Source organism: Manacus vitellinus, unplaced genomic scaffold, assembly GCF_001715985.3.
Source record: "Manacus vitellinus isolate BGI_N305 unplaced genomic scaffold, ASM171598v3 scaffold_44_pilon, whole genome shotgun sequence".
In the NCBI taxonomy this organism is placed as follows: domain Eukaryota; kingdom Metazoa; phylum Chordata; class Aves; order Passeriformes; family Pipridae; genus Manacus; species Manacus vitellinus.
Window position 1 is genome coordinate 1,041,002 of NW_021940565.1, and position 24,784 is coordinate 1,065,785.

The 24,784-nt window shown below is 46.6% G+C and overlaps 2 protein-coding genes across 3 annotated transcripts in view; one reads left to right on the forward strand and one right to left on the reverse strand.

The window, feature by feature from the left end:
* SOAT1 (sterol O-acyltransferase 1) overlaps nucleotides 1-3,755 on the forward strand; it is a 28,877-nt gene extending 25,122 nt beyond the window's left edge. For both annotated transcript variants that reach the window (XM_018079099.2, XM_018079101.2), the window contains one exon: nucleotides 588-3,755. In XM_018079099.2, the coding sequence (XP_017934588.1) occupies nucleotides 588-644 (57 nt within the window). In that variant the 3' untranslated portion in view covers nucleotides 645-3,755. The remainder of the gene's footprint in view (nucleotides 1-587) is intronic.
* A 13,508-nt stretch (nucleotides 3,756-17,263) lies between these two features.
* On the reverse strand, nucleotides 17,264-24,444 carry NPHS2 (NPHS2 stomatin family member, podocin). Its single transcript, XM_008933918.4, has 8 exons — nucleotides 22,562-24,444; nucleotides 20,984-21,087; nucleotides 20,265-20,337; nucleotides 19,893-19,975; nucleotides 19,404-19,607; nucleotides 18,995-19,050; nucleotides 18,102-18,180; nucleotides 17,264-17,692 (listed from the first exon to the last, which is right to left on the reverse strand). The coding sequence occupies exons 1-8, from the start codon at nucleotides 23,097-23,099 to the stop codon at nucleotides 17,414-17,416; spliced, it is 1,416 nt and encodes a 471-aa protein (XP_008932166.2). The 5' UTR covers nucleotides 23,100-24,444; the 3' UTR covers nucleotides 17,264-17,413.
* Between the last annotated feature and the right edge of the window lie 340 nt (nucleotides 24,445-24,784).

Consider the following 24,784-nt stretch of genomic DNA (forward strand, 5'->3'; position numbering starts at 1 on the left):
TGCTTGAAACAGAGGGGGGTTTTCCCACATTTCTGTGGATATAAACCACTATGCTAAACCTCATTTAGGCTGTGGGGATGGAGGTCAGGAGAAACTTTCATGGGAGGCCCACAAAAACTGTGGCTGTTGTGCCTCTCCCAGGCTGGAGTGGGTGGCAGTGAGAAATGGTTGCCTGTAAATGGTCAGTTTGGGGGTTTGTTGGGGTGTTTTCTCTGACTTGTAACTCCTTTCCTTGGGTACCAGACTCTGTTTTACATAAAACTTTCTGCTGTACTAGCTGATTTCAGTTTTAACTGAAGGTATCCTCAAGCAACCCCTATTTTGTTTCTCCTCAGTTAAGAGTTTACCATTGTAAATGACTTGGCTTCTTGATACAACGTGCTGCTGGGCATGCATTTATCTGATGCATGAGGACTTGTGGCTGTAGCTGCACTTCCAGGCACTGTTTAGCGAGGGTTAGAACAGGGTTGCAGGGTGTAGACATGTGATTTGATCTTTCCTGCTAGGGAGGTTTGACTTCAGGGGCTCACACCACAGCTGGGCCTGTGGGCCTGTGACTAACTCACTGCTTCTCCCATGTTTTGCAGCCCACGTTCCTGGACTATTTAAAACCACGCTCGTGGTCGTGTCATACGAAGATGTGAAATGGTGTCCTCTGGCCATGTCGTCACAGAAGAACAGAGTTGTCCTCCAAGTATTTGGACCAGTGATCTAACTCACTACAGACTTTTTCTAAGGGAAGTTGTGCCTCCTGATTATTGGGGAGAAACTGTAATTTTTTTTAAACGTTGCTGGAGCAAACCAGTTGACCTGGATTGCAACAGACTTCATAGGCAGCATCTATTACGTGCTGTCCCACTTTGAGCCATTTCCATGCCAGTAAAACATTGAGCTGAAGGTGGAGTCTACTGGAATCCTACTCATCCAGGGGTCCCCCCAGGTTGCTGCTTTTCTGGACAAGAGGCAAGCTAGTCAGATTTGCTGGTAGCTCATTGTTGGCATCCGTCCATCTTCCTTAGCCATCCCTCTGCAGGTTTTTTTTCTCCCTTTTGGTAACGGGGTGTCTACAAACCTTCTGTTCTTTGTGATCCTGCCTGCCACTGTGACAAGTGGCAGAGCAACAGCGTGTTTGCCTTCTTGCTCTGAAGATAGCCAAAGTATTCCTGGCTGGCTTTGAACTGTGTTCCATGTGTGTTGGCTGCCAACAGATATAAAATGGGCAGAGGGAGAGGGGACTGTCAGTGTGCTTGTGGCTGCATTGCAGTCAGGTTTGGAAGCAGGGCATGGTGTGGGCAGTCTTTATATGACTTTTTACACTGAAAATTTCTGTTTTATCTGTATTCATTTAGCTCCCAACTGTCTTACAGCATTTTTGTTCTCTGAAAAACTATTTGAGGAATAGTTTTTCTTCTTGCTCTTCCTTTCTCCTGCTCTAGATAATCAATTCTTTCAACATGATTAACTTGTAAAGGAGCTTTTACTTTAATTTGGCAGGTGCTTTAAGGTATATATACGGTTGTTAAGGGTTTCTTTACTAAGAAAGACTTGAAATACTACAAGCCAACTGTAAGAAAATGGGATCAACATTACAGGTACATGGCCCACTCTCATTTGGCCACGTGCAGCTCAGCACCTTGGTGCCACTTGCCCACATGTGTTGCAGCAGCTTCTAATGCTGGGGAAGGAAGATCAACTGGTGGAGGAACCTTGACTTTGGTGAAGAGGGTCACCTGATAGAGATACCTTAACTTTGGTGACAAAGATTTCAGAATTATTCAGATGTTCTTTATTGGCACTTTTTGGTGACAGTGTTTCCATACTGACCTACAGCTCTGGGTATTTGACACCAGCAGTATTGGGATAGCTGATGGACTTGTCTCCCAAACCACTTCAGACGCTCTTTTGGGCTTCTGTTTTCGCTAACCTGAGTCAGAAGTAATTTCATGGGAGAAATTAAACTCTTCCAGGTGTTCAGTCCTCAGTAAGGAGCCCTGCTCTTGATGAAGGACGTTGTCAGGGCAAATTTGCCAAATACAGTGTTTGTGTGTGTGGCTCTCCTCTGACAGTAACTCCTGCTAGAAATTGCTCGCTGAAACGGTTGAGGTAATTTCAGAGGAAGAGGTTCACGTATATACTCAAATTTGGCAGTGTTAGTTTATAAAATCCTGAGAATTAAATGGATTACTTTATCCTCATTCAGCTTGAGTAATCCTATATCTTTCACCATACCTTATGTGGGAGGAAAGAACAGAAGTTCTGGAACAAATAAGCTTCCTTATTGAAAAAGACAAAATCCCCACCCTTTGGCTAAACAGCTTTGTCACCTCCTTGGCATAGGATGAAACTCTGTCCAGTCTTTTTTCATTTGGTGCTCAAAACACAGATTTAACTGCACTCAAGGGGGGTGTGATGGATTAGGGACTTGGCTTGTTGTCTTCTTGCCTGTGTCAGGTCTTAGTGCTGTCTCAGTGTTCTCAAAAGGAGACCAAACCCTGGTGGTGGCTCACTTTGTGCCCAGTTTTGGTGTTACCCTCACAGCTGGCAGTGTCAAATGCCCAAAAGGAACATCAGCATTTACTGTGTCAGCATCTTCACTGTTTGAAGCCTCGGGGCTTGACCATCTGGCAAGCAAAAGGCAACCAGAAAGGAATGCTCAGCTGTTGGCACTAGTCTTAGTTTTTGACAAGTTGAGGTTTTTAGCCTTGTAGATCAAGGTATCTGGCAACCGTGCTGTCAGGGCATTAACAATTTGGATTACTTTCAGTTCTGTGGGGTTTTTTTAATTGCTTCTGAATGTGGGCTTATTTTCATTTTTCTTAAAAGTGCTGGAGGGGAAATACTAAGTCTTTTGCACGTTGCTCATTTAATTAGAGTCAAGTATACCATGCTGGAGTTTTCTTAGGCTGTGAGTGCCAGACCTAGCAGTCCAGTGTTCTGGTCAATAAGGAGGATGTGAAGGTTCCCACCTGCCCTTTACAAGTACTTAATATAATATATACTGTTTCCTGTGGTTCTTTCCAACACAAGGACTGTGCAGCTTGCTTCCATGGTAACTCCCTCACTTATGAGGTGGGAAGCCTCCAGCATTGGAATGGCAGCCAGTACAGCTGCAGCTCCTTGCCCAGTAACCTCACGAAAATCAGTATTAATACAGCAAATGCATCCTGGTTTTCATGCAGAAAACAACTTGTTCTTGGGAAGACCGAACCCCTGTGGAGCCCTCATGCCTAGTAGGTCCTTTCTGTCGGGGTGTTTGGCTTCCAGCCTCCAGGGGTGAAGCAGTCCTGCATCTCAGCTGTGAGCTGTGTGCTCTCCCACGGCAGCCGTCCGAGTACAGCGTGTGCTGTGTGCCATGGTGTGAGCTGGGGCAAATCCCGATGGATTTTTTTCAGGATGGAATGGCATGGATTGCTTGAACCTGCTGAAGGGAAACTGAACTGTTGGAGCTTCTGCTGCCAAACACAGATGGGCAGGAAGGACAGCGGATTCAAGGAGTCCACGTGCTCTGTGGCATCAGGATGATGAGCTGGCTCCCTGTGGTACCTCTGAGCCAGCCTTGGCTCATCCCTTCTCCTGGTGCCTCCAGCCATGGTGCCCCTTCCCTGGTGGTGGCAGAGGACAGTCTGGCCTTGGCCCTGGCACCAGCCATTCCATGATACACCCTGTACTGTGTTCTGTCACGCACAAGAGCTGTTTATAATCTACTGTATTACAGCAGTCAAAATATATTTTGCTATTAGGGGAGGAAAAAAAAATGCCTTGGCCTGTTTTTTTTTCTGAGGGTCCTGGTTTGGGGGGAGTTACAGGAGGGCACAGGGGATGGTGTGGGGGCAGAGTAAGATATGTGGGGTTGCTCTCCTGGGAAGGTGGCTGCTGTGGGGAGACATTGGGAAGCACCTTATGGAGGAAGGGAGGGAAGCCTGAAGCTGCCCATGCCCAGAGCTCCAGGGAGTCCCTGGCACAGCCACCTCCTGGATGGGGCTGCAAGTGTCCTCTCGCTTTCCAAGGGCAGGGATGGGATAGGGATGGAGCCAGTCATGCTGTGGCAAACCCAAGCCTGGAGGTACCAGGCAGGATCATAGGATGGTAGTGGGGAGGAGACCTCCTTGGCTGGGTGCAGGGGGAGGAACTTTTACACAAGCCCTTCTTCACATCCTGGAAAGCAGCAGGAAACATCCAAGGGAAATACCAGGTAAGAAGGGTAGTTGGGGGTTCCTGTAAATACCAGGTGAGCAGGGCAGTTGGGGGTTCCTAAGCTGCCTATCAGCCATCACATCCCTGTGAGGGGAAAGGACATCCTTGGACTGTGGGAGAGGAGCACGGAGGAGGAGTCAATAGGTCCTGGAACAGACCTGAATTTCTATCCTCCCAGTTCAATGCACATTAAATTGGAGCAGCTGCCAAATGTATATCATGTTGGTGACTTCTGCCTTTATTTTGGGCCTGAAAAGGATTTGTGTGCCAAGAACTTAATGTGATTATTTTTCCAGCTGTGTACTGCATGCTCTTAAGTCTTGTCTGTCCTTAAACTGTAGCAGCTACAGAACAAGGCCATCAATCTTCCTGTTCTTTCTGGTGGGAATATCAAGTACTGCCAGAGAGCCGTCAGAGGGAAAACAAAACTTCTGTCACAAGTTTTTTGTGAATTTTTGTATTTCCAAGAAGCCACTTACGCAGCAAGACAAGAAACTACCTGCCAAGGTTATTCCTAGATTATACCTACACCCACAAAGATGTATCTGAAGAAAGGTAATTAACCTAATTAGAACCCACAGTACAAGGATACAGCTGATAAGGAGGTCGATAAGTCTTAATACCATTTATAAAGAATTGCATGTCTTTGCAAGGCTGGTGGGGGAGAAAGGCTTCAAAAGAGAATTCATAGGGATTGTGAGACTAATGGAAATATCATATTTATTGTTTTCATTAATAAGATACCTTCAAGAATAAAAAGTGATTATTAATTGGTGACAAATATAATAAAATCTCTGCCCCAGTCCGGATTTATGAAAGCAACAGTTGTGCTTAATGCAGTTTGTAGGTGGAAACCAAGCACCCCTTTGGAGGATGTAGCAAAGCATTGGAGGCTTCTTCCAAAAGGATGCACCAAATGTCAGGTGTAAGGGGGGTTTTCCCAATAAATAATAGCAAAGAAAACCCCCAACAACCCACCTTAGCCCTGTGGGGTAAGTACAAATATGGGTTTAATTCTTTTACTAGATCATTCATTACTGCAAGTTTTCTTGGCTAAGTATTAAAAGGAAATAAGCACCATGCCCACAAATGGAATGCCTGTTCCTGGACCAAAAGCCCGTGAAAGGAAACTGAGAGGGGCCTTGTGGGCACACAGTTGGTGAGGACTGGTCAGGTAGGGCCAGGCTGGAGGCTGTGGGGTTCTACATCCAACTCTCCATCCTTCCAGCTTCCCTCTAACAGTGGGATGCTTCCCTGCATTACCTTTTGCAATTATTTAGGCAACTGCTGGTGTTGTAGGGTATTCCCAACTCTGCAGGAAGCTGACTGTGGCAATCCACAAGAAGGGAAATGGCTTTATAGAGACAAACTGAAGTTCTTTACAGCATCCCTTGGTGTTTCTGCACCTGACAGCTTAGTACAGTCGTGTGGCTTGTGCTTTGTCTCCCGCAGCTGGAAGGTGACTTGTCCTAGGCTTCACTGAAGATCTAACAACCACTAAGTGTGGGATTAGCTGCCTGTGCTCTGGGGTAAGGGAGCAGGCATCTTGTCACAGGTTTTCTCTGCCCCATACTTGTATCATTGGTTTCACTTTCTCTTTCACCAGCAGAATAACTGCTCTTGGAATGGTTCTCCCTGCTGCTCTCCAGAGATCCCCAAGCTGAGGGGTACCTCAAGGGTGCTTGACCTTCAGGCCTGTTGTTCCTCCCTGGAGTGTAGTTTTGTTCCAGAGGAGGTTTCCAAAGCCTGACCTGTTCCAGTGCTTCTCTCTCCAGCCCAGAGCACTTACAAACCACCAGAGCCCCAGGAGGCTTCAGGGTGAGTATGTTTCCATCTCCTGCCTTTTTCTGTCCAGAATTGCTTTTTGTCTGGGGGTGCATGTTTGTTCTGTGCACAAAAGAAAATTTTGCTGACCACATAAGATAAATTTATCCTACGTTGCATCACTTTCCTGACCACACCATTTGACACAGACCCAAAGCACTGCCTTCCAGTCCCTGCAAACCTGCTCATGCCCTGGTGCTGCTGTGAAGCCTTTGCCAGGGCTGTTTTGTCCACACTGGTTTCTTCAGCCCCAAGAAATAATGACAGGGAGCTTGTTTAGATGATCACTCAGCCCTATCCCACTCCTGGGCACGTTTCTTGCTCAGTGGTGAGAGCCACGTGTGTGCCTTGTGTGCAGGGCTGCCTGCAAAGATCGGCTTTGGCATTATCCTAATTGTTGGAGCAAGTTCAGACACCTGACACCACCCTGTCAGTTTGTTGAGTGCTGGAAGGTAGGGAAAGAAGGGATAAGGAGCCCAGGAAAGACAGAACTGGGAACACAGAGCTAGATCTCTTCTGTGGTCTTATCTTATGGCAGGTGGCTGTGTTGCCTGATGTGGCTGGATGAATGGACCAGTTGGACTTGTTGGAGTGTGGGCAGAGAGATTTGAGGGAAAAGATGTTTTGGGATTAATAAAAGAGTTGCTAAATGAGTGCTTCTTAGAAACGTCCTTCCAAAGGATGCCACGCTAACAGGACTGCTCTGTGATCCATGATTAAGAAAAGAAGCTTCTCCTGGTTTTAATGGACTTAGCAGGGAGTAGGTTTACACTTCTTTGTATATAAACATTGCTTAACAGCACTAGGGAGGCAGGAATGTTTTGTTCTTTGTCAGGTGTCAGATATTTAGGCAATAGGGTATTGGCAGGAGACATGAAAAATAGTCTTTGGCCAGCAACAAGCAATGTGAGATTAATCTGCCTAAAAAACATGATCTCATCCATCTTTTTTGTCCCAGGGGAGGGAGCCTTGGCTGTAAGCCAGGCCTCAGGCTGAGCAGGACAGACCAGTGCAGGGCTTAGGCCAGAGTAAGGGAACAGTGGGCTGCTGTGGGGTGGTGGAAGAACAAGCTCCTCCCCTCCATTTCAGAGGTGTCCCTTACCTGTGTGACACTGTGACTGACCAAGAAGCTGAGGATTTTCTTCCTCAGATTTCTCCCTTAGAGTTTCAACCTTTTCTGGTTGGTAGAAGCTCTTTTTCTGAGGGTCACTGGGATCAGAGAGGGAGCTGTGGTACAGTCCCACCTGCTCCTGAGTGCCATCATTCCAGTGTTTCTCGGGGTGTTTCACTAGCTGGGAGAAGGGAGGCCCTCAGACACTGTGTTCTGGTGTTACCCTGATCCTAAAACTCATCAGCTGCCTGGCACAGTTCAGGGTTGGCTGTTTCCATCTGCTTTCAGATGTAGATTGTTTGTGTTGTACTCTGAATCATGTAGAAGGAAAGGTAAAAGCAGTGTGAAAAGCTGCTATCTGAGCTTCCCTCTTCTGGCTGCCAAACATGTGCAGGGAGGGAGGGAACTAAGAGTATCTGCACATCTTCCATGTTTTTACAAGAGTGTGTAGTGACAGGACAAGGAGAAATGGCTTCAAACTGAAAGAGAGTAAGTTTAGATATTAGGAAGAAATTCTGCCCTGGGAGGGTGGTGAGGCCCTGGCACAGGTTGCCCAGAGAAGCTGTGGCAACTGGAAGTGTTCAAGGCCAGGTTGGATGAGGCTCTGAGCAACCTGGTTCAGTGGAAGATGTCCCTGCCCATGGCAGGGGGTTGGAACAAGATAATCTTTAAGGTCCCTTTCAACCCAAACCGTGATTCTATGAAGATTAGAAAACTCAACAAAATCAGTGCATTAAGCCTAGGGTAAGGAGATAATTTCTTAGGATCAGGCAGGATTCAGACTTGGCCAGCTGTCCAACAGATTCTTTGAAGTAAAGTAGTTCTTCTATAACATGTTTGTCAACCAACCAATGTGCCATCATTTCCTATTTCCCCACAATTTTCCCTCTTTACTCCATGTACCCTTTTCTCTACCTCAAATTTTTCTTTTTTTGCCAGTTTCCCCTTACTTTGTTTGTGTCTTTCCTCTCTCTCCACATTTCTTCCCCATAAAATCAAAACATATCCAGGCTGGGGTAATTTTGGCCTCTTAGGGGTGAAGCTGCAGTGTCTCTTGGTAGCATACAACCAACAGTCAAGCACTCACTTCCAGCATCCTCAGGGAGGATGAGCCACCCTAGTCCTGTCTCAAAGGGTTTGTAAGGGCTGTGCAGATCCCTGATACACACATATCCCAAAACAGCTAGGGAAAGGGGAGAAATCCTCTGAGTTGGATCAAAGCAATCACAGCAGTCCCTTTTCCCACCCTCTTGCCCAATGCCTGCCTGACATGGGAGACCTGGCTGATCTGCAGGAAGACACTGAGCAGTTCAGGGAGAGGTTGGGTCATGTTGGAGCAGAATCAGTGTTGGCTCCAGCCAGGAAAAACTGCAAACTGTTTGCAGCAGCCTCAACAAGTGGCTTCAGTACTTTCACAGCAGTGACTGGTGAGTGCCCCAGAGGGACCAGGGGGAGCAGCCACTCCCTCAGCTTGTTGGACCAGCAAAAGCTTGCACTGACTCTCAGGTGCAGTGAGATTTGGTACAATCTGCAATTTGCACGTCCCTCACAGCTCTGCTCTTCTGCTTGACACGTTTATTTTGATACTTGAGTCCCTCACAGTAACTCCAAAGCGGTGCCACAGGTTTGTATTGAGGTTCAGTGCAGTGAGGATCGTGCCATCCTGCTGCAAACCAGTGTCTTTTTTGCAGCTGTCATAGCTGTAACAGAATCCCTGCATTTAGTTTGGTTCATTTTAACTGGAATGTGTAGGCATTGCTGCTCCAAAAGAGCATTCAATTCCCTCCTGTACAGATATGAGACTGAGACACAAAAGGTTTCAAACTCAGTCTTTTTCTGTGTTCAGGTGATTATATTTTGCAAGGCTTTTGTTAGTTCACTGTGATATGTTAAATAAAACAAAGCATACATGCAAGCACAAAATGCAGGAGTATACACAGTGTGTGCAGTAACAAAATACATCAACCACAGGTTTCAATCATAGAGTTAATAATGTCTGAATTTTCAATATGCACTCGAATTTGATTTTCATCTTTGCTGGAAGTAATATATTTGCTCAACTGACAGCCAGTGTTTGTGTTGTGTTGAGTGAGAGAACAAAAATCCCTGGATGAGTAAGACCTTGTAGTTTTCACTTCTCTTTCAAGTTACAATTTGTATTGCAAACTTGGTACATTTCGACTATATATCAATATATATTTGGGTTTGCCTTGGCTACTAAAGGAGTTTTTCCTCAGCTCTTATCCCTTCTTTCCCTCTGTTTTAGCTCCTCCCTGATGATGAAAAGGTACCGGATGAAATCCTACAGGACATCAAGGAGTTGATATATGTAAGGCTTGGGTGGGTTGGACCTATTATCAAGTTGTATCTGCTCAGGAAATTACTCTGTGTTGGCTGAGCCCCAGTGAGCATCTAAGTCCATCACAAGTGTGAACAAAACCACAGCAGCTCAAATCTTTTGTGCTGAAGCTCAAGTCTACAGATGAGAAGTTATGACTGACCAGTGCCATAGTTCAGTGCATTAACCTTAGTAAAATACTTGAGCATTATCTGACCAACAGCTCTGGTGACTGATAAATTATATTAATCCATAGAAATGCTCAGAATTGACACCAATAAGTTTTCAGTTTATTTGCTAGCTACTCACTGTGACATATTTATGCATATGGACTCCTCACACTTCTCTTACCTGATTTCCATCACCTTTCCGTCGCAGCCAAAGGATGGTCCAACTTTTGGGGGCATGTCAGCCTTGCTGCTCTCCTTTTAGAGACTGAAAACAGACCCAGAAGTGTAGGGAGGCATTGCCTCCACAGCAGCCTTCCCTGGAAGAAACAAACCAAAGGGCACGTGAGCTCGTGGGATTCCAATACCAGGATAAACTTTGCAGTTCAGTCTTCCTGTCAGGAAAGCAGCAGATAATAAAGGACTGATTGACATAATCTGTGCTGGCCTCTTCCAAAGCTGCAGTCTGACCCCCAGGTATGTGCTGGGAATCAAGAGCAGTCAAGGGCCAAACTCCAAGAAACTTGACTTGCAGTCGCAGGTGAAAAGAGTATCTGACATTTTAAATGTGATGCAGTGCAAAGAACAGGCAGTGCAGATATGACACAGGGAAGTCATATGTTATGTTCAGAGGGAGAGTGGGTGGCTTGTGATTATGTGGATAATTTATGGAAAAGAAAATAAAAGTAAAAGGAAAGGGCAGATGTTTAAAATGTAAAATAAAACATCACTTTGGAGGGTAATACTTTTTTTTATATCTTATCACTTATGCCAACTTATCTTCATCCAGACATTGAATTATCCTGATAATAAAGAATGTAAATAAATGTTTTCTTTGCTGATATAAACTTATCTCCCATGTAAGATAACAAACAATGTTGAGTAATTCAGAACTAACCTTCTCAACCTTTGCCCCTGCAAGACCTTGGCTCATTCCTGATTTCAGAATTATTTCATCTCTGTTTTTTTAATCATTTTATTTCCTTCTTGCAGACTAAAACCGAACTGAACATGGGCTGTCAGGAACTGCTACTCATGTTTGCTAAGCTGCTTCTCATGCTGTCATCTTATTCTTTCACTCAGGGTTATGCTGTTCTTTTCCCTACATTATCTTATCCATGCTGTATGAGTAGTTCTCATTATAAATAAAGAAGAAATGGGGTCAGAATTGCCCAGACACCAGCACAGCAAAAAGTTGACAGCAGATGGTCATGGGCTGAGCACAGGGCTGAGCAGCACAGGGTGGATATCTTATCCAAAATTGCTTCAGCCAGTAAAGTCCAGCAAAAGAAATTGTTAGCTTATTTTAATACAGACTTTGGGAACTGGGCCACAGGAAAGGTGTTCTCTTGGTCCATCCAATGCAGCATGTTTTGAGTGGCTTGGATTCATTTTTGCATTGTAATGAAATGAATGGCCTTTCAGTAGAAAAAGACAAGGTATCCCTTCTCTTTACAGTGGCTCTTTGGTAAGAAACAGTGAAAATGAAAGAGATTATAAAGAATAGGTAAGAGACAATACTGAGAACGTGGTAATTTTGTCCTGTGAGGCAACAGCACCCATTTACCTGAAGTGTTCGTTATCTTCTGAGATCTAATTACCTGGTCTGAAGCAACATGTGCCAGAAATACAAAGGTTTTGATGACAAGGATGAGAGATGGAGAGAGAACAATGACATATGAGATTGCTTCAGCCAGGAGGTGTAAGAAAGGACTTATAGGAAATTTATAAGGTTTGGTTTGAGGTCTTTGCTCGTATTCAGTCTTCCTTGATCACTGTATAAAGCCTTCACAGAGTACTTCCAGTGTGAGAAAAAGATGTTTCTTACCAGTCTGGACATCCCAACTTCACTGCACTTCTTCTAATCCAGAGGAGAAGTTAACTAGCTCTACCCCACAGCCAAACAGTAGGGAAGCCAAGCTGTGCACCAAAATCACTGAAATATAAAAAAAAAAATAAAATTGTCATCACCATCACGTATTTAACATGTCAACTTTCCTACAGGATGTCACAGAGGCCAGGAGCTCACCAGGATTTAAATAAAGTTCAACATTGGCTATCAAGAACAAGCACTGTTACATTTCAAGCATATTCCCCAACAAACAGGGAATATCCATCAGCATGTGCCAGACAAGTGAATGAACAAGTAATTTACTACCTTGTCCAGGCACATCTGTGCTTACTGTATCACCTTCATCTTTGAAGAATGGGATTGTAACTGCAAAGCTGTTTTAAAAAGAATTATATTAAGCCTTTATGCAATGAGGGAGCCAAATATGCCAAGACAAGAAGTCAGGGCTTCAAATTAAGCCCATTTTCTTTCAGCTTGCTTTGTATTCAGTGTTTGCTAAATAGCTCCCTCTTAATTCTAAGTGTAGCCAGTTCCCACGTAGGCTGTTCATCCCTCTTGGCATCCCCCACAGAATCCAGCTTTATTTTTGTTGGCTGAAAGAATTATAATTAAAGGTTGTATTTTCTTCCCCTGCAGGCACAGCTACGTTTTTGACAGCCTTGGTGAGAAGTATGGAAGATTGGTTATTAATGGTGCCAGAAGCTGAAGGGAGGTCCTGGCATGCACAAAGCTGAGCTGCCTGCATTTTATCACCAGATTCCTTCGTGGCTGGCCCAGGTGGATGCAGCGATGAGCTTTATAGGCTCCAGCCAGTTGCATGAAGCTGAGAGTGATGATAAACCACATTTCCTTTAAGGACAGAGGTGTTAATTGGACCTGGGCTGGCCTTGCACAGGAAACTACACTTGTGAGAAAAGAGAAATGTCCTTTGGTGGAGTCCCTGGCACAGAAAACTGAAAGTGGGATAAACATGATCAACTGAAGCATTAAAATGATTGGTGACTGCCTTTCATCTGCTGTGATTTGGCAATACCTGTGGAAACAGTTGGTGGCTTCAATATCAGTCCTGGAACATCCCCATCTCCCTCAGAACTGCCAACTGCTTTGGAAATCTTGACATTTGAAAAAACCCCAAAATGAGTGATTCATTTACAGTCAGATTTCTGGGGGTATATTCCTCTTCATGGTGCTCCATTGTTTTTGGTGAATGTCATCCAGAGATGAATCACTTGCAGAGCACGTGCATAACGTGTCTGTGTGAGATTCCTTGCAAATGCCAGGTCTGCCCACAACTACTGCCTTAGCAAAAAAAGCCTGTGTCAGGTTTCCAGTATATGGTGTACTTAGACATGCTGAGTTTGTTTAGCTGGGGAGCAAAAGGTATCTTTGAGACAGGAGATCCCTGAGGCTGATGCACTAGAGGTCACTTTGTTTCTGGATTTGGGTTTTTTTCAGGGTGGTACCTAGAGAATTCTTTCAGATGATTCAGCAGTGGGTTCTGTCCATGAATAATGAGGTTCTCAAGAAAAAAATTAAGTGCAAGTCTGCAACTGTTAGGGATAAGGGCACTCTATCTAGTATTCAGTCTTTAATTTCCTTCTGGCTGGAGTGCAGTTATGAGGAATGCTTGTTTCTCTTTCGACACTTTCCTGTTTGAGTTAAGTTGTGGCTTTTGTCTCCCAGCCAAAAGAGCAGAGGAGAACTCCTAAAAATAGCTGTAATGCCTCCTGTACAGTGCATTAACACAATTTTGTTTCACTTTTAGCAAGCATTTTCTCTGGAATAACACTGATATTTCCTGTTCAGAGAGCTGTTGTGCCTGCTGGCTCTCTGTGGGTTTATTTCTTTCTCCCAGGGTTCTAGATGGTGTGGTGTGTGATTTCTGGTTTGTTGCCGAATTCTGGACATGAGAATGCACCATGTGGCTGATCAGCAGCACATGATCCTAAATAAGAACCGGGAGAAGGATGGATACATAGTAGGAAAAGATGTGTTTGTAATGAATATGGATATAAAAACGGTAAAAACAGGGCAGGGTTTCATTTCAGGCAGGTGCTGGTTCTGCTCTGTGGTAAGGTTCTGCTTCATCCAATATCTGATGGCCTTATTTCGGGTTTCCTTTCATTCTGAATGTCTTGGGCCATTTGAGAGGTACTCATGATAGTTTTCTGCAGGAGCTAAAATTTTTCAGGTCCTGTTAGCACTTGCAGGGTGCTGTGTGAATGCAGCTGAGCTCTTCCAGGGCCTGCCAGTCCCCTGGAGTGTGGTAGGAACAGCCACACAAGGTTGTGCCTCAGTGTGGGGAACACAATGAGGGTATACCCAAGTGTCTCCATGCAGAATCACACCAAGGTTTGTGTTTGGTTATGACTTCTTCCATGCCTAAGCAGTATGGCTTGGCCATTCTGAATTGCATTCCCTCACACTTGTTTTGCCTGTGAGCTTGCATTATCCAGGGAAAACCCACCTCATTAGCCTTGCTAATAGAATTGACTGTGCACTGTGCTTATCCTCACACAATGAAGATCAGCATCTCACCCTTTGCTAGCAAACACTGAATTTTAAAATTAATTAAATTTGCAGGGTTTACATAGATGAGCCATGAAATCCTTTGTAGATCTTTTAACAAATGCCCTTCTTTGAAACCATAAACATGTTTTGTAGAGTCAGTCAGTCCCACTGGACACCTCAGCTCTCTAAATCTTTCCTTTGGGTATCCTACCAGCAGCTCCTTAGATTTCAGGTTTTAGCATTAACTTTGCTTCTATGTTTCAGAAAAACAGAGATCCGTGCTCAGAATGCAGAGGAAAGATCTGAAGGTCTTGAAGAGAAGCTGGAAGAAGCTCTGCAGAGAATCAAAGAGCTAGAGTGTGAGCTGGAGAAAGATGGGAAAGTCATCCCAGAAGCAAAGAAAGGCAAGGTCAGGAGAATCAATATTCTGAACCCTGTCACAGACTCAGAGAGTGAAGCACTCCTTGAGGGCACCTCATTCACCTCCTGTTTAGTGCAGAACCCTCCCCTCCTGGGCATGTCCCAGGGTTTTGTCTTGACTCTTTGTCAGAGGTCAAGCCAGGAGGCTTTTAACATGATTCTAGATCAGGGCAGAAAGAACTGCTGAATGTGGTCTGCTTTTGAGAGAAACTAATTTTGTTTGATTTTGATATGCAACACAGGGTCTGTGTCTAGAAGATCATGTAACTGGTGGCATCTGCCTTGTAGGTGAGTTTTCCCTGTTACAGCCAAGAAGATCTGTTTAGGATCACTGATTTTGGAGTAGAAAAGAAAGGATGTTCCAGGTCCCTTCACTCTCAGAGGCCACAGGCCTTTTGTGTTTATACCACAGGACACTCTTGCTCCCTCCAGGAGGTATTTGAACACTGCTGACCCACTGATCTTGCCCATACCATGTGGCAGTGAGTTCCTCGGGTCAAAAGTTTGTTGTGGGTGAAAGTATTTCCTTGTGTCCTTTCTCAGCTAGATCCACGAGATATAAAATATGGAGAAAAAATGGGAATTAAAATTCCTTCCCTTATTCCTCTAGCATATCCTGTCTCTTTGACATCAAAGTGGGAGGAGAGGCCAATTTTTTTGTTAAAGATGTGATATCTTGGGCACATTTTAACTCTGTGGTATTTGTAATGGCTTTGGTTTGTTGTTTTGTTTCTCTTTCAGAAAGATGTTTCCAAGAAAGTGTCTCAGAAGTCGAGGCCTGCCCAAGTCCCAAAGCTGCTACCTCTGGCCAGCCCAAGAGATCCAGAAAAAGCAAATACTGAAGAACAGCAATGCCTGAGTAATGTCCTAGTGCCCATTCATTGTAGTGTTTCACCCCTTACCTACTACCCCAGCATCTCTGTGCCATCTCAGCATTTATGCTGTTCTACTTGCCTTCACCACTTCCACATCTGTCTTGCTTGTCCTCTGCCTCTTCCCACAGTTCTAATATCTATGCAGCTTGTCATCCCTGTAATACCACTGCTACCTCAGCTTTCTCCTCCCCACATCTCTCTTGCCTGTGCCCCTTCTGTTTGTGCTCATCAATCACTTCTTGCTGCTTTATCTCCTTCTGCCTCATCCCTTTGGGATCATGCAAGTAAGTTGTTTGCACCTCTTCCCTCTCCTCTCAAGGTTTTTTTCCTCAGTGCCAGCACAGCCTGGTTGTCTATCTGATAATGAGTACCTCCTTCATCTTCTGGATTTCAGATGATCCAAATACCAGCTGCCTGACTGGTTAGGAAGAAAATGCACAAAAATCGGGATGACTCTGCAATTTGACCCATTCTCAGCTTGGAAGAGCAGGCAGTGAAACTGTCAGGAATTACATCAGCTCAGACAATCCTTGCCAACTCCCTCAGAGTAAATTCTCTTTTGGAAACATATCAATAACCCTTAACTACATTTTTAAATGATGTTCTGCAGGTTTTTTGAACATCATATCTCCTGAAGGTAAAATGACAAGTTCTGCCGGCTCTGTGTATGTAAAAGAGAGAAGATCCTGCTGGAACAAGACACGCTTTTTGGAACTGAGGATGCCCTTAGCTATAATTTGCCTTCCTGTAACTGCAGAAAAGTTAAATGTTTGAAAAAAGCTGTGCCTGGCTTCTGCAGATACAAGTGCCAACAGGGTAATCCGTGTGCCCTGACAAAGTACTGCGTGTGGCTTGACACTGTTCTCGGGCTAAGTGTTGTTCCTTTGAGACATTATCTGTAAAGCTGTTGGTCTTTGATGTGCTAAGAATCTTGGTCTGGATGGATCATTTTACATGGAGTTAGAAAAGCAGCCAGAGAAGTGTTCAGAGAAAGGATCAGCTGCAGCTCACTCTGTGTAGTATTATACCCTTTTGCCCGAGGCTGGGAAAGAGGGGCCTTTTCCAGCAGCATGAGAAATAACCATTGACAGTGCTCTATATCTTTGCCAAGAGGAAGGACTGCAATGTCTGTAGGTCCCTGGTCATTTCTAACGGCTTTAGTCAGGAAAGATATATCAGACTTTTGAGGCTTCTAGGAGTATTGAGAACTCCGTCCCTTCTCTGTTCCTGTGTCTCTCAGGCAGCTGCAGCAGGCAAAAGTGTTGCAGTTCCCAAGGCTCTCAGCTGGCTCTTCCCAGTGGTGCCGGATTCCCCCTTGTCAGCTCAGTGGGCGTTGGTTAATCGGGCCACCTTAACGTTTTTAGGTGCCCGCGAGCTCAGACGTTGTCCTGCCTCACCACCCTGTGGAAGCCAGCAGCAGCACAGCCTGCCTTTCCTCTGCACAGCGGATGTGCCGGGCAGGGAATCACCAGCCTCAAAGGCTTTCCTCCTTTTACTTTTTCTCCTGCTTTAAAGTTAGGGCTAAACATCTTGTTTGCTCGTGTGTGGATGTATTTGCGTGTGAGTGGTGACCGAAATCCTAAATCCAGGACAGCACCACAGACCCAGCTCGTTCCCAGCTTGTTCCCTCCTCGCAGGACAACAAGGCTGGAGGCACCCACCATCCTGCCTGAGTGCTGAGCCCCTTCCTGTTCCCCCATGGATTTCCAGGCTCCCACTCCCACCCACCCAGCTGTTTGGCTCGGGGGCGGGGGGCATTTAAGTACATAGCATGTATTTCTGTCCCTCCTGCCAAGGTGATGGGACAAAATGGATCAGACTCTGGGGGCCAGGCTCTAAGGTGTCAAGATGCATCTGGCCCTGTGATGGGGAAGGGATGACACCCCCTGTTCCCCTGACCCCCTGCTCACACACCTGCCAGGCCTGCTCCTTACTTTTAACTTTCCAAGACAAGTAGAGGCTTTTTCCACGTACAATCCACTTTATATTGCAGGTCTGGGCTGCCTCCCCTCCTGCCTCCAGACCAGGACCTGATGGTGGGCTGCCAATAAGCCAGCCCTCTTGCTCCTCTCTGAGCAGGATTGACCAGGAGCAGCGTGGGAGCCATTTCTGGGACAGCTCTCAAAGCATGGGGGAGTCCTTCTTGTCTTTCAGGCTTTCTGGGAGCTTTGTGGTGTCTGGGAGGAGGCTGCTCACAGCTGCAGGGCTGTGGGCAGCTGGAGAGCCCAGGTTCATGGCATCCAGAGGGAAGGGCAAGATGAAAGCAGCGGGTTTCTCTGCAGTGAGGGAGTGCAGTGCATGGAGGTAACGGAGCTGAGCAGCAGCAGGGGCACTGGACAGGATCTCAGCTGCCATCCGCAGGGACTCGGAAGCTGCCTTTTCCCCCTCTGCAGCGATCACCTGCCGAGCAGGGGAAGAAAGGAGGTTTCTGTGAGTGAGGGGAGTGAGGGAGTTCTGTGACCACCGGGAGTGAGGTGGCACAGACTGTTACAGAGGGAGGTTGCCACAGTGAAATTCCCTGGGCCAGTGTGATTATAACTTTCCTGCTCTTTGAAGATCACAGCATGTACTAGACCTCTTGATGCTGCCAAAAGTTTAGGAGCTCGTGCCTAATGTGTTTTTACTGGGCCCATCAGAGGTCACACTTGGGCTCCCCTTGCTAGACCCAGCTCTTGAACAGGAATTAAAGAAAACATATCTTCCCAGAGCCATGTGCTTGTGTGGCATGTCCCAGGGCCCTCAGATCAGGGCTGGGAAAGGTAGGAGGAGTGCTTTGGAAGGAGATGAGAAGTATTCAGAGTTGGCATACCCGCACTTTGGCCTGTCTCTGGGCCTCTGCTTCCACAGCCAGGGACTGCCGGAGCTCAGCAGGCAGCTGCACGTTGTTGCTGTGGCAGGAAAGGAGAGGGATTAGCTGGGCTCTTGGCTCTCCTGGCAGCACTGGATGGTCAATCTGAAGCTTGGAATGGGCTCATCAGTCAGTCTCTGCAGAGTATTCTTTTACATTCTTTGCTCCCTGGCTGTTCCTCTTTGTGTGCCTGACTTCAGCCTTGTACCTCCATTCCCATCCTTCTCTTTGAGCCTGGTTTTGCAGTGACCAGGACTGCATGATCACTAGGCAGCAGAGACATCTCTCTGTACCTCTGAGGCTCAAAGTTTAAGCTCACTCTGTGAGACAGCAGAGACTCCACTGGGAGACTGCTCTCAAGACAGGCACAGGAATGTTCTGGTCACAGATTTATTCATTCACTGCTTGGCTCTCTCTTCCATGTCCCTGTACACGATGATTGAGTCCCACCTTTGTGCACAGACTTCTGAGTGATGAGCCCATCCCTCTAAAAGACCCTGGGGCCTTTGATCTAGACTGGGACATGGAGGGTTCAGTGCCTCCTGCACCTCGTGGGCTACCAGAACTGGGTGCAAACTCTGCCTGCAGCAGCACTGAAATGGTGATGAGATCCCAGCTAAGGATCCTGCCCCGACTGTCAGTGCAGGAGCAAGAACAGTCTAACATGTGGAAGTTTTACATGAGGCTGAAAGGAGCAGGGAAAATAGGAAGGTGAGAGGCGAGGCTCTACCTTCTGCAGAATAGCTGCAGGGAGAGAGACAGAGGCAAAGCAGGAAGAGAAGCAAGCAGCAGCGAGTAGGATGGGTTCTTGCAAAGGGCCAGGGAATTCCCTTCTACCAGCATTTCCTACCTACATTTCTACTCTCTCCACTTTGATCCCCCAGCAGCCCGTGACTGCATCCAAAGCCACCTGTGAAGAGGAATATTTTTAGAGCATGGGGAGAACAGCAGCCCTGGCCTAGACTCCTTACAGGGAGTAAGACAAGGCAGGGACATTAATTGCAGGACTGTGAGGCAGATTTATCAGGTTTTGTATGCTATTGTGCAAGACAGAAATTAAATTACTGTCCTCACTTCCAATTTGTGTTTACCCTGGGAGTTTGGGATGATTTAACTGGAGTCCACAGTGATTCCAAGTCTGGAATCCTTCCTCAAAGCAGTGTCCGTGACTCTGAGGGACTGACCACCTGAACGAGCTCAATTCTCTGATCACAGAGTCTCAATTCACCCCTAGCTCTGCTGTCCCCCTCCCCATGGAAGCACCTTGATCTCCTGGCTAATGTTTTTCCTCTCCAGCAGAAGCTCAGAGAAGGCTTGATGTGCCAGGAGGCGCTTCGTGGTGGTCTGCACCAGCAGCTGGATGGCACTGGAGATGCTGGTCAGGGTGGTGAGGAGAAGAGAGGCATTCTCCAACCGGTAGTAGCAGACAGCATCTATCTCCAAAGTAACCATGTCTTTGGTCACCACCTAAGAGGACGACATTGGAGGAAATGGAGCTGGTTCTGGCAGTTCTAAGGTAGCACAGGAAAGCACACAACTGAGAGTGTGATGAGGACTAACTGGATGGTTAAGTCATTGTAGCTTCCACCTCTGATACTGACTGATCTTGGGCAAACTGTATATACTCTGGATCTCAGAGGTTATTTTGTGATGGTTTTTTTGAACTTTTCTTTGCAAGGATGGAGGTTGGAAGCAAAAGATCTAACGTTAAAGAGATACCAAAATTAATATAGAGGGGGGTGTCAGCCATACCTGATGGAAGGGGATCTCTAGGGTTTTGAGGCGGAGGTCTATCTTGTGGTACGTGTCCAGACAGGGAAGAAAAAAGAAAAGGCCTGTGGGAGGAAGAGAAAGGCAGCTGATGACCATCAGAACCACAGAAATTGCCTCTCATACTCTGGAAAACGGGAGGGTTTGGCATGCAGAACTACAAAGGAACAGCAATATATGGGCTCAAATTCTGAGGCTGCTTCTGTGATGGGGAAAAGCCCTTAAGAGGAAGGGAACAAAAACATCCCATCTCCTGTCTGGCCATGTCTGCTTGGAGGGCACCAGCACGTGAGCTTTGGTAGAGCATGAAAAAGAGGAGCAACATGGCTGAGGGGAGCCGAGTAAACACCTTACCAGGTCCTTTGGCTCTGCCAGGAAGGAGATGCCCAAGTCTGAAAACAATGGCTCTCTCATACTCCCGCACTACCTGCAGAGGGAAACAAAAGGGAGGCTGGAGAGGAACAAGCAGGACTGGGAAAAGCAGCTTCAGAGGCATGGGAGGAAGTCTGTTCTGGAAAAGCCCTGCAAGGGAGGATTTCAGCAGGTATGAACTAGTGGTATCACCTGTCACTGAGTCCCTTATATTTATATATTTATATATATGTATATATATATTTATATATATTATATATATATGTATATAAATCTGACAAAAATTAGAGGAAGAGGGAAAATCTGCTATTAGCTCTGAGATCAATCTCTCTTGACATTTTTAATTCAAAACCCATTTACCCAGCTGTTGGTTGCAGTGCAGCCCTCTCTGGCCTGAGAAGGCTGAGGATTATATTTGAAAGTGAATAGACTTTCAATTTGTTTTAAAAAAGAGAAACTTTAGCCCCTGTCTGCTGATATTGCAGCAGGATTACTTGATAGGCAGTGTTTGGACCCCTGTGCAGCCCTGTGCTGTAGCAACATGTGATAAAAGATAAATCAAAATTAATAATGAGTTGAAGAGGTGTAAATAGGGCCTTAGACCAAAAAAGCTTTATGCTCATGTCCAACACATGCTGAATCAGTGTGTGACATCCACATCAGACACCAGATACTGAGAGAGGCCCCATGGCTATTCTCACCTTCATGCAGAACCAGACAGAAATGGGGAAGGTCATTATGATGAACAGGAAAGACAGGATGGTCAGAAGCCACTCACAGATGCCCAGACCTGGAGACTTTACACCTAGGGAGAAATCCAACATGACTGTGTTAGGAGAGGACTGCTCCCAAAATACTGATAGCCTGACAAGTGCCTGCACACACAAGCTTCAGTGTTGCCCTTTGCCTGGACTTGGTGGATGTGAATCACTTGTCACTCTCTGGAGGTGAGTTAAGGAACACTGCCTGGTCCAGGTGGCCAGGAGCTGTGAAGGATGGAGGGGCAGATTTTGTCTCCACTTTACCGACAAAAACTGAGCCATGCTTCTCCATAGTTGCTTGACTAGAGGGCAGCTTTTCTCTTGAAGAATTGGGGCTACCAAGCAGTGTTGAAAGGCTTGGAATGGGCAACTTGGGTGAGCTGGGATTCCTGAAACTAATCTGGAAAGATGACCTAAAAGTAAAGACTGTAAATAAGAGAGAGCTTTCAACATGCACAGCCTGAACTGCCTTTCCCTATCAGGGCATTTCATGTTGCTTTGGAATAGGATTTCAGTTGCATCTCCTCTCCCTAATGCAGCAGGATAAAGCCACTGGTGCCACTGAACTCTCCCTGTGCCCTACAGCAGACACACCAAGGTGCTGGGGGCTGACTGGGGTGATCAGCCCCAGATGAATACTACCTGCTACATCTCCCCAAAGGGAGTGTGGATCATCTTGCTTTGGCTGCCCTTTGTTGTGCTCCTGTCTGAAGTAAAATTGAGCAGGTATGGCATGAAAATCAACATATTACTCCTGGATATACTAAAAGCCAGAGAGTGGACCATGATTTCCAGCAGTGAAGCTGGCATCCCTCCCACTTTGAATCCCTTCTAGCCCTTCCATCCCTGCCCCTCTGCCTTTGGAGGTCTCTGCAGAACCACCAGGTCCTGAGAGAGGTTCAGATCCCAAGAACCTGCACGATCACTAGAGCTCCACAGCACCACTCACTAGCTGTGATTCCTGTAACTGAGGCAGAAAGACGTGTTTGTGCAGAACTAGTTGTCAGAGAGTCAGGAGCACACCTGAACCTTTGTGTCACTCCAGGGCAGCAGAGTTGCTGGCATGGGAGTGCACAAGTGATGCTGGCTCCTGTAATACACGTCTGCCATGCCCTGGTGATGCTGGGTCCAAAGAGGCCCAGACACCTTGCCAAAAGATTCGTGATGCTCCCTTCTATCATGGCGGGCTGGGAATCTGCCTAACAAACACGTGGAGAGGAGCTGCTCTTAAAGATTATCCAGAAGGGGAGCTGTGAGTGTGGACCTTAAGGGTAGTTCCTCCCTGCAGTGAGGTCTTTTGGGCTGTGAACTGGCATTAAGGCTAATGCTGTCCACTTGAAGAAGGGGAAGAGAAAAGGAAGAGAACAGAGCTGGGAGGCTGGCTGGAGTCTCCCATATTTTGTCCTGAGGATAACCACATCTGTGATGACACCGTGCAGAGAGCAGAGTCATACTGTGACCCACGCAGCATCAACGAGCCCACACTTTCCCAAGCCCTTCCCTTCTTATGTGTCATACCTTCCTCTTGCTGCTCGCTGTCCAGCAATGCCATTGCCTCCATTTCTTCCTCAGACACCACCTCATCCACATCCACCACCGTGGAGGTGTGCACCCTGCCATCAGTCCCCACAGTGCTCTTGGTCTCCTTTGCTTTCTCCTGCTTTGTGTCTCCCCTTCCTTTGCTGCCTTCTCTGCTGCTCTCCCTCTTCTCTCGTTTGCTCTGCGTACCCGGGGACTCTCTACGTCTTCTATGAGACTCCCTGGAAGAGCTCCGAGCCCTCTTATCCATCCTCATCTGTGCCAAGGGACCCACAGCTGCCTGTGGGAGCGGAAAGAGTACGTGCTTGAATTTATTGCTGCAGGCAGGGGAGGAGAGAAGGGGAGGTGTCACATCGAGGAGGCTCCTTTCAAGTTCATCGGGGCTTGTCAGCTGTAATGGACAGTGAAGTGAGCGAGGTGTTTCCAGCTGCTCGGCTCTCATCACACCCTGCTGTGGAGATGGGAAGGAAGGTGAAATCTGAACATGGTGGACCCTAGAAGGAAGTTCTGTTTGCATCCTGCTTTGGGGAATAAAATACAATCAGAAGCACTCAGATGATTTTAGTAGATGATTTCTGCAAAGTTGTTGAAAAGCAATCTGAAAGTAACTGTCAGGTGTGTGGCCCCAAAGACCTCAAATGGTGGGAGTGGCCCAGAATTGACATCAGGGTGAAAAATCTTTGCTGGTGAGACCAGTGGCTTACTCAGGAGTGTTTGGAGTGGGTGTTGCAGCAAATGTCTGGGTGAATAGCATCTCACACTGCATTGCTCTCCAGAAGCCCTTTGGAGGGACACTGGCAGCAAACCCCTTCTCTCCAGGATCACCTCACATTTTTGCAGGGTGGGAAATTAACTGGTCCAGTTCAGCCATGAACTTTCCTGAAAGGATGCAAAGCATGGTGGCCGTTCCTGGGATAGAACTGTTGAATCTAAATTACCAAAAGAGTTTGTGCCTAAATGCCTTCCTAGTTTTCCACAGAAGGAGCGTGGCAGAGCAAACGTAGGAGCCTTCTCTTTTCATGCTGCTCAGCCTGTGGTGACATCTGCAGAAACCTCTGGAGGAAGGTTTAGAACACTTCTGAAGTGTTTAAAACACTTTTGACATGTTTTAAAGTCACTGACTGTATTAAAGAAACCAGCACCTGGCTAGAAATCATACTACAGGCAAGACACAGCTGGGACATAAGGCAGGGCAGTGCTGAGCTTGGGGATTCCCAGTCTGTAGTGTGGAGGAGTAGCTGGAGGGAGCTGGGAAGCTGGCTGGGGATGTGCTGCTCTTGTTTTTTCACAGATTCCTGTTTTATTGGAGACCTGTGGGCCCACACGGGGTCAGGATATTGCAAGCAGGGAGGGCAGGAGCACCAGCTGCCTGCTTTCTCTGCTCTGACACGCTGGGTGCCTTGTCAGCAAGTCACCAGGGAAGTGATGGATGGGGAGGGGTAAAGGCAGGAGAAAAGTTGGGTGCAAACGGGGTGTAATTAATAAATTTATACAGTGTATATACTTTGGAAGTGCTCCAGAAACCTTTTGCACTTGGTGTTTATCACTTGGCCAACACGGGATGGGGGAGAGATGGTCTCCAGCTGCTGAAAGGGCAGGTGGTGTTTTAAGCAGCAGCAGCAGCAAACAGCAGCTCAGGTCTGCTTTTGGATTCCTGTTGGTATCTCGTCAAAAGCACCGTGGCATATTTAACACCTCCAAACCTGCAACTTGCTGGTTTTGTTTGATGTTTTATTCAACCAGTGGGTCCCAACTCCACCATCCCTGGAGGATGTTTTTGGCTGCTCCTTTGAAACAGGGGACATGCTCTGGGAGCACATGCTGATGGGTTTGCAACCTTTGCTGTCCCAAAATCTGCAACCTCAGCTTCCGAAACGTATTGCTGTGTGGAAATCAGCTGTGCTGTTGAGAGGGAAGTCTGTGAGCCCTTAGGAAACAGCCATTGCACCACACTTTACCACACTCTGTGGCCTTGGGAAAGTCAGTGTCTCCACTGTGGATTATCCACTCAGATGAGACGAAAAATACAAGACTCCTTACAATACAAAACTCTTCTTACAAAATACAAGACTCCTCTTAATAACAGTGGGACACTGAGGTGCTGGAACAAGTCCAGAGAAAGGCAATGGAGCTGGGGAAGGGTCTGGAACACAAGTCTGACGAGAAGTGGCTGAGGGAGCTGGGGGGGCTCAGCCTGGGGAA

Excerpts from the sequence above, each read along its gene's own strand:
- NPHS2 (XM_008933918.4), bottom strand. The coding sequence starts at position 23,099 with ATGCAAACAGAACTTCCTTCTAGGGTCCACCATGTTCAGATTTCACCT. Across the intron at positions 21,088-22,561 it reads CAGCGAGCAGCAAGAGGAAG|GTGTAAAGTCTCCAGGTCTG; the intron begins GTATGACACATA and ends ATTTCTCCCTAG. Across the intron at positions 20,338-20,983 it reads CTGTCTGGTTCTGCATGAAG|GTAGTGCGGGAGTATGAGAG; the intron begins GTGAGAATAGCC and ends TTCCCTCTGCAG.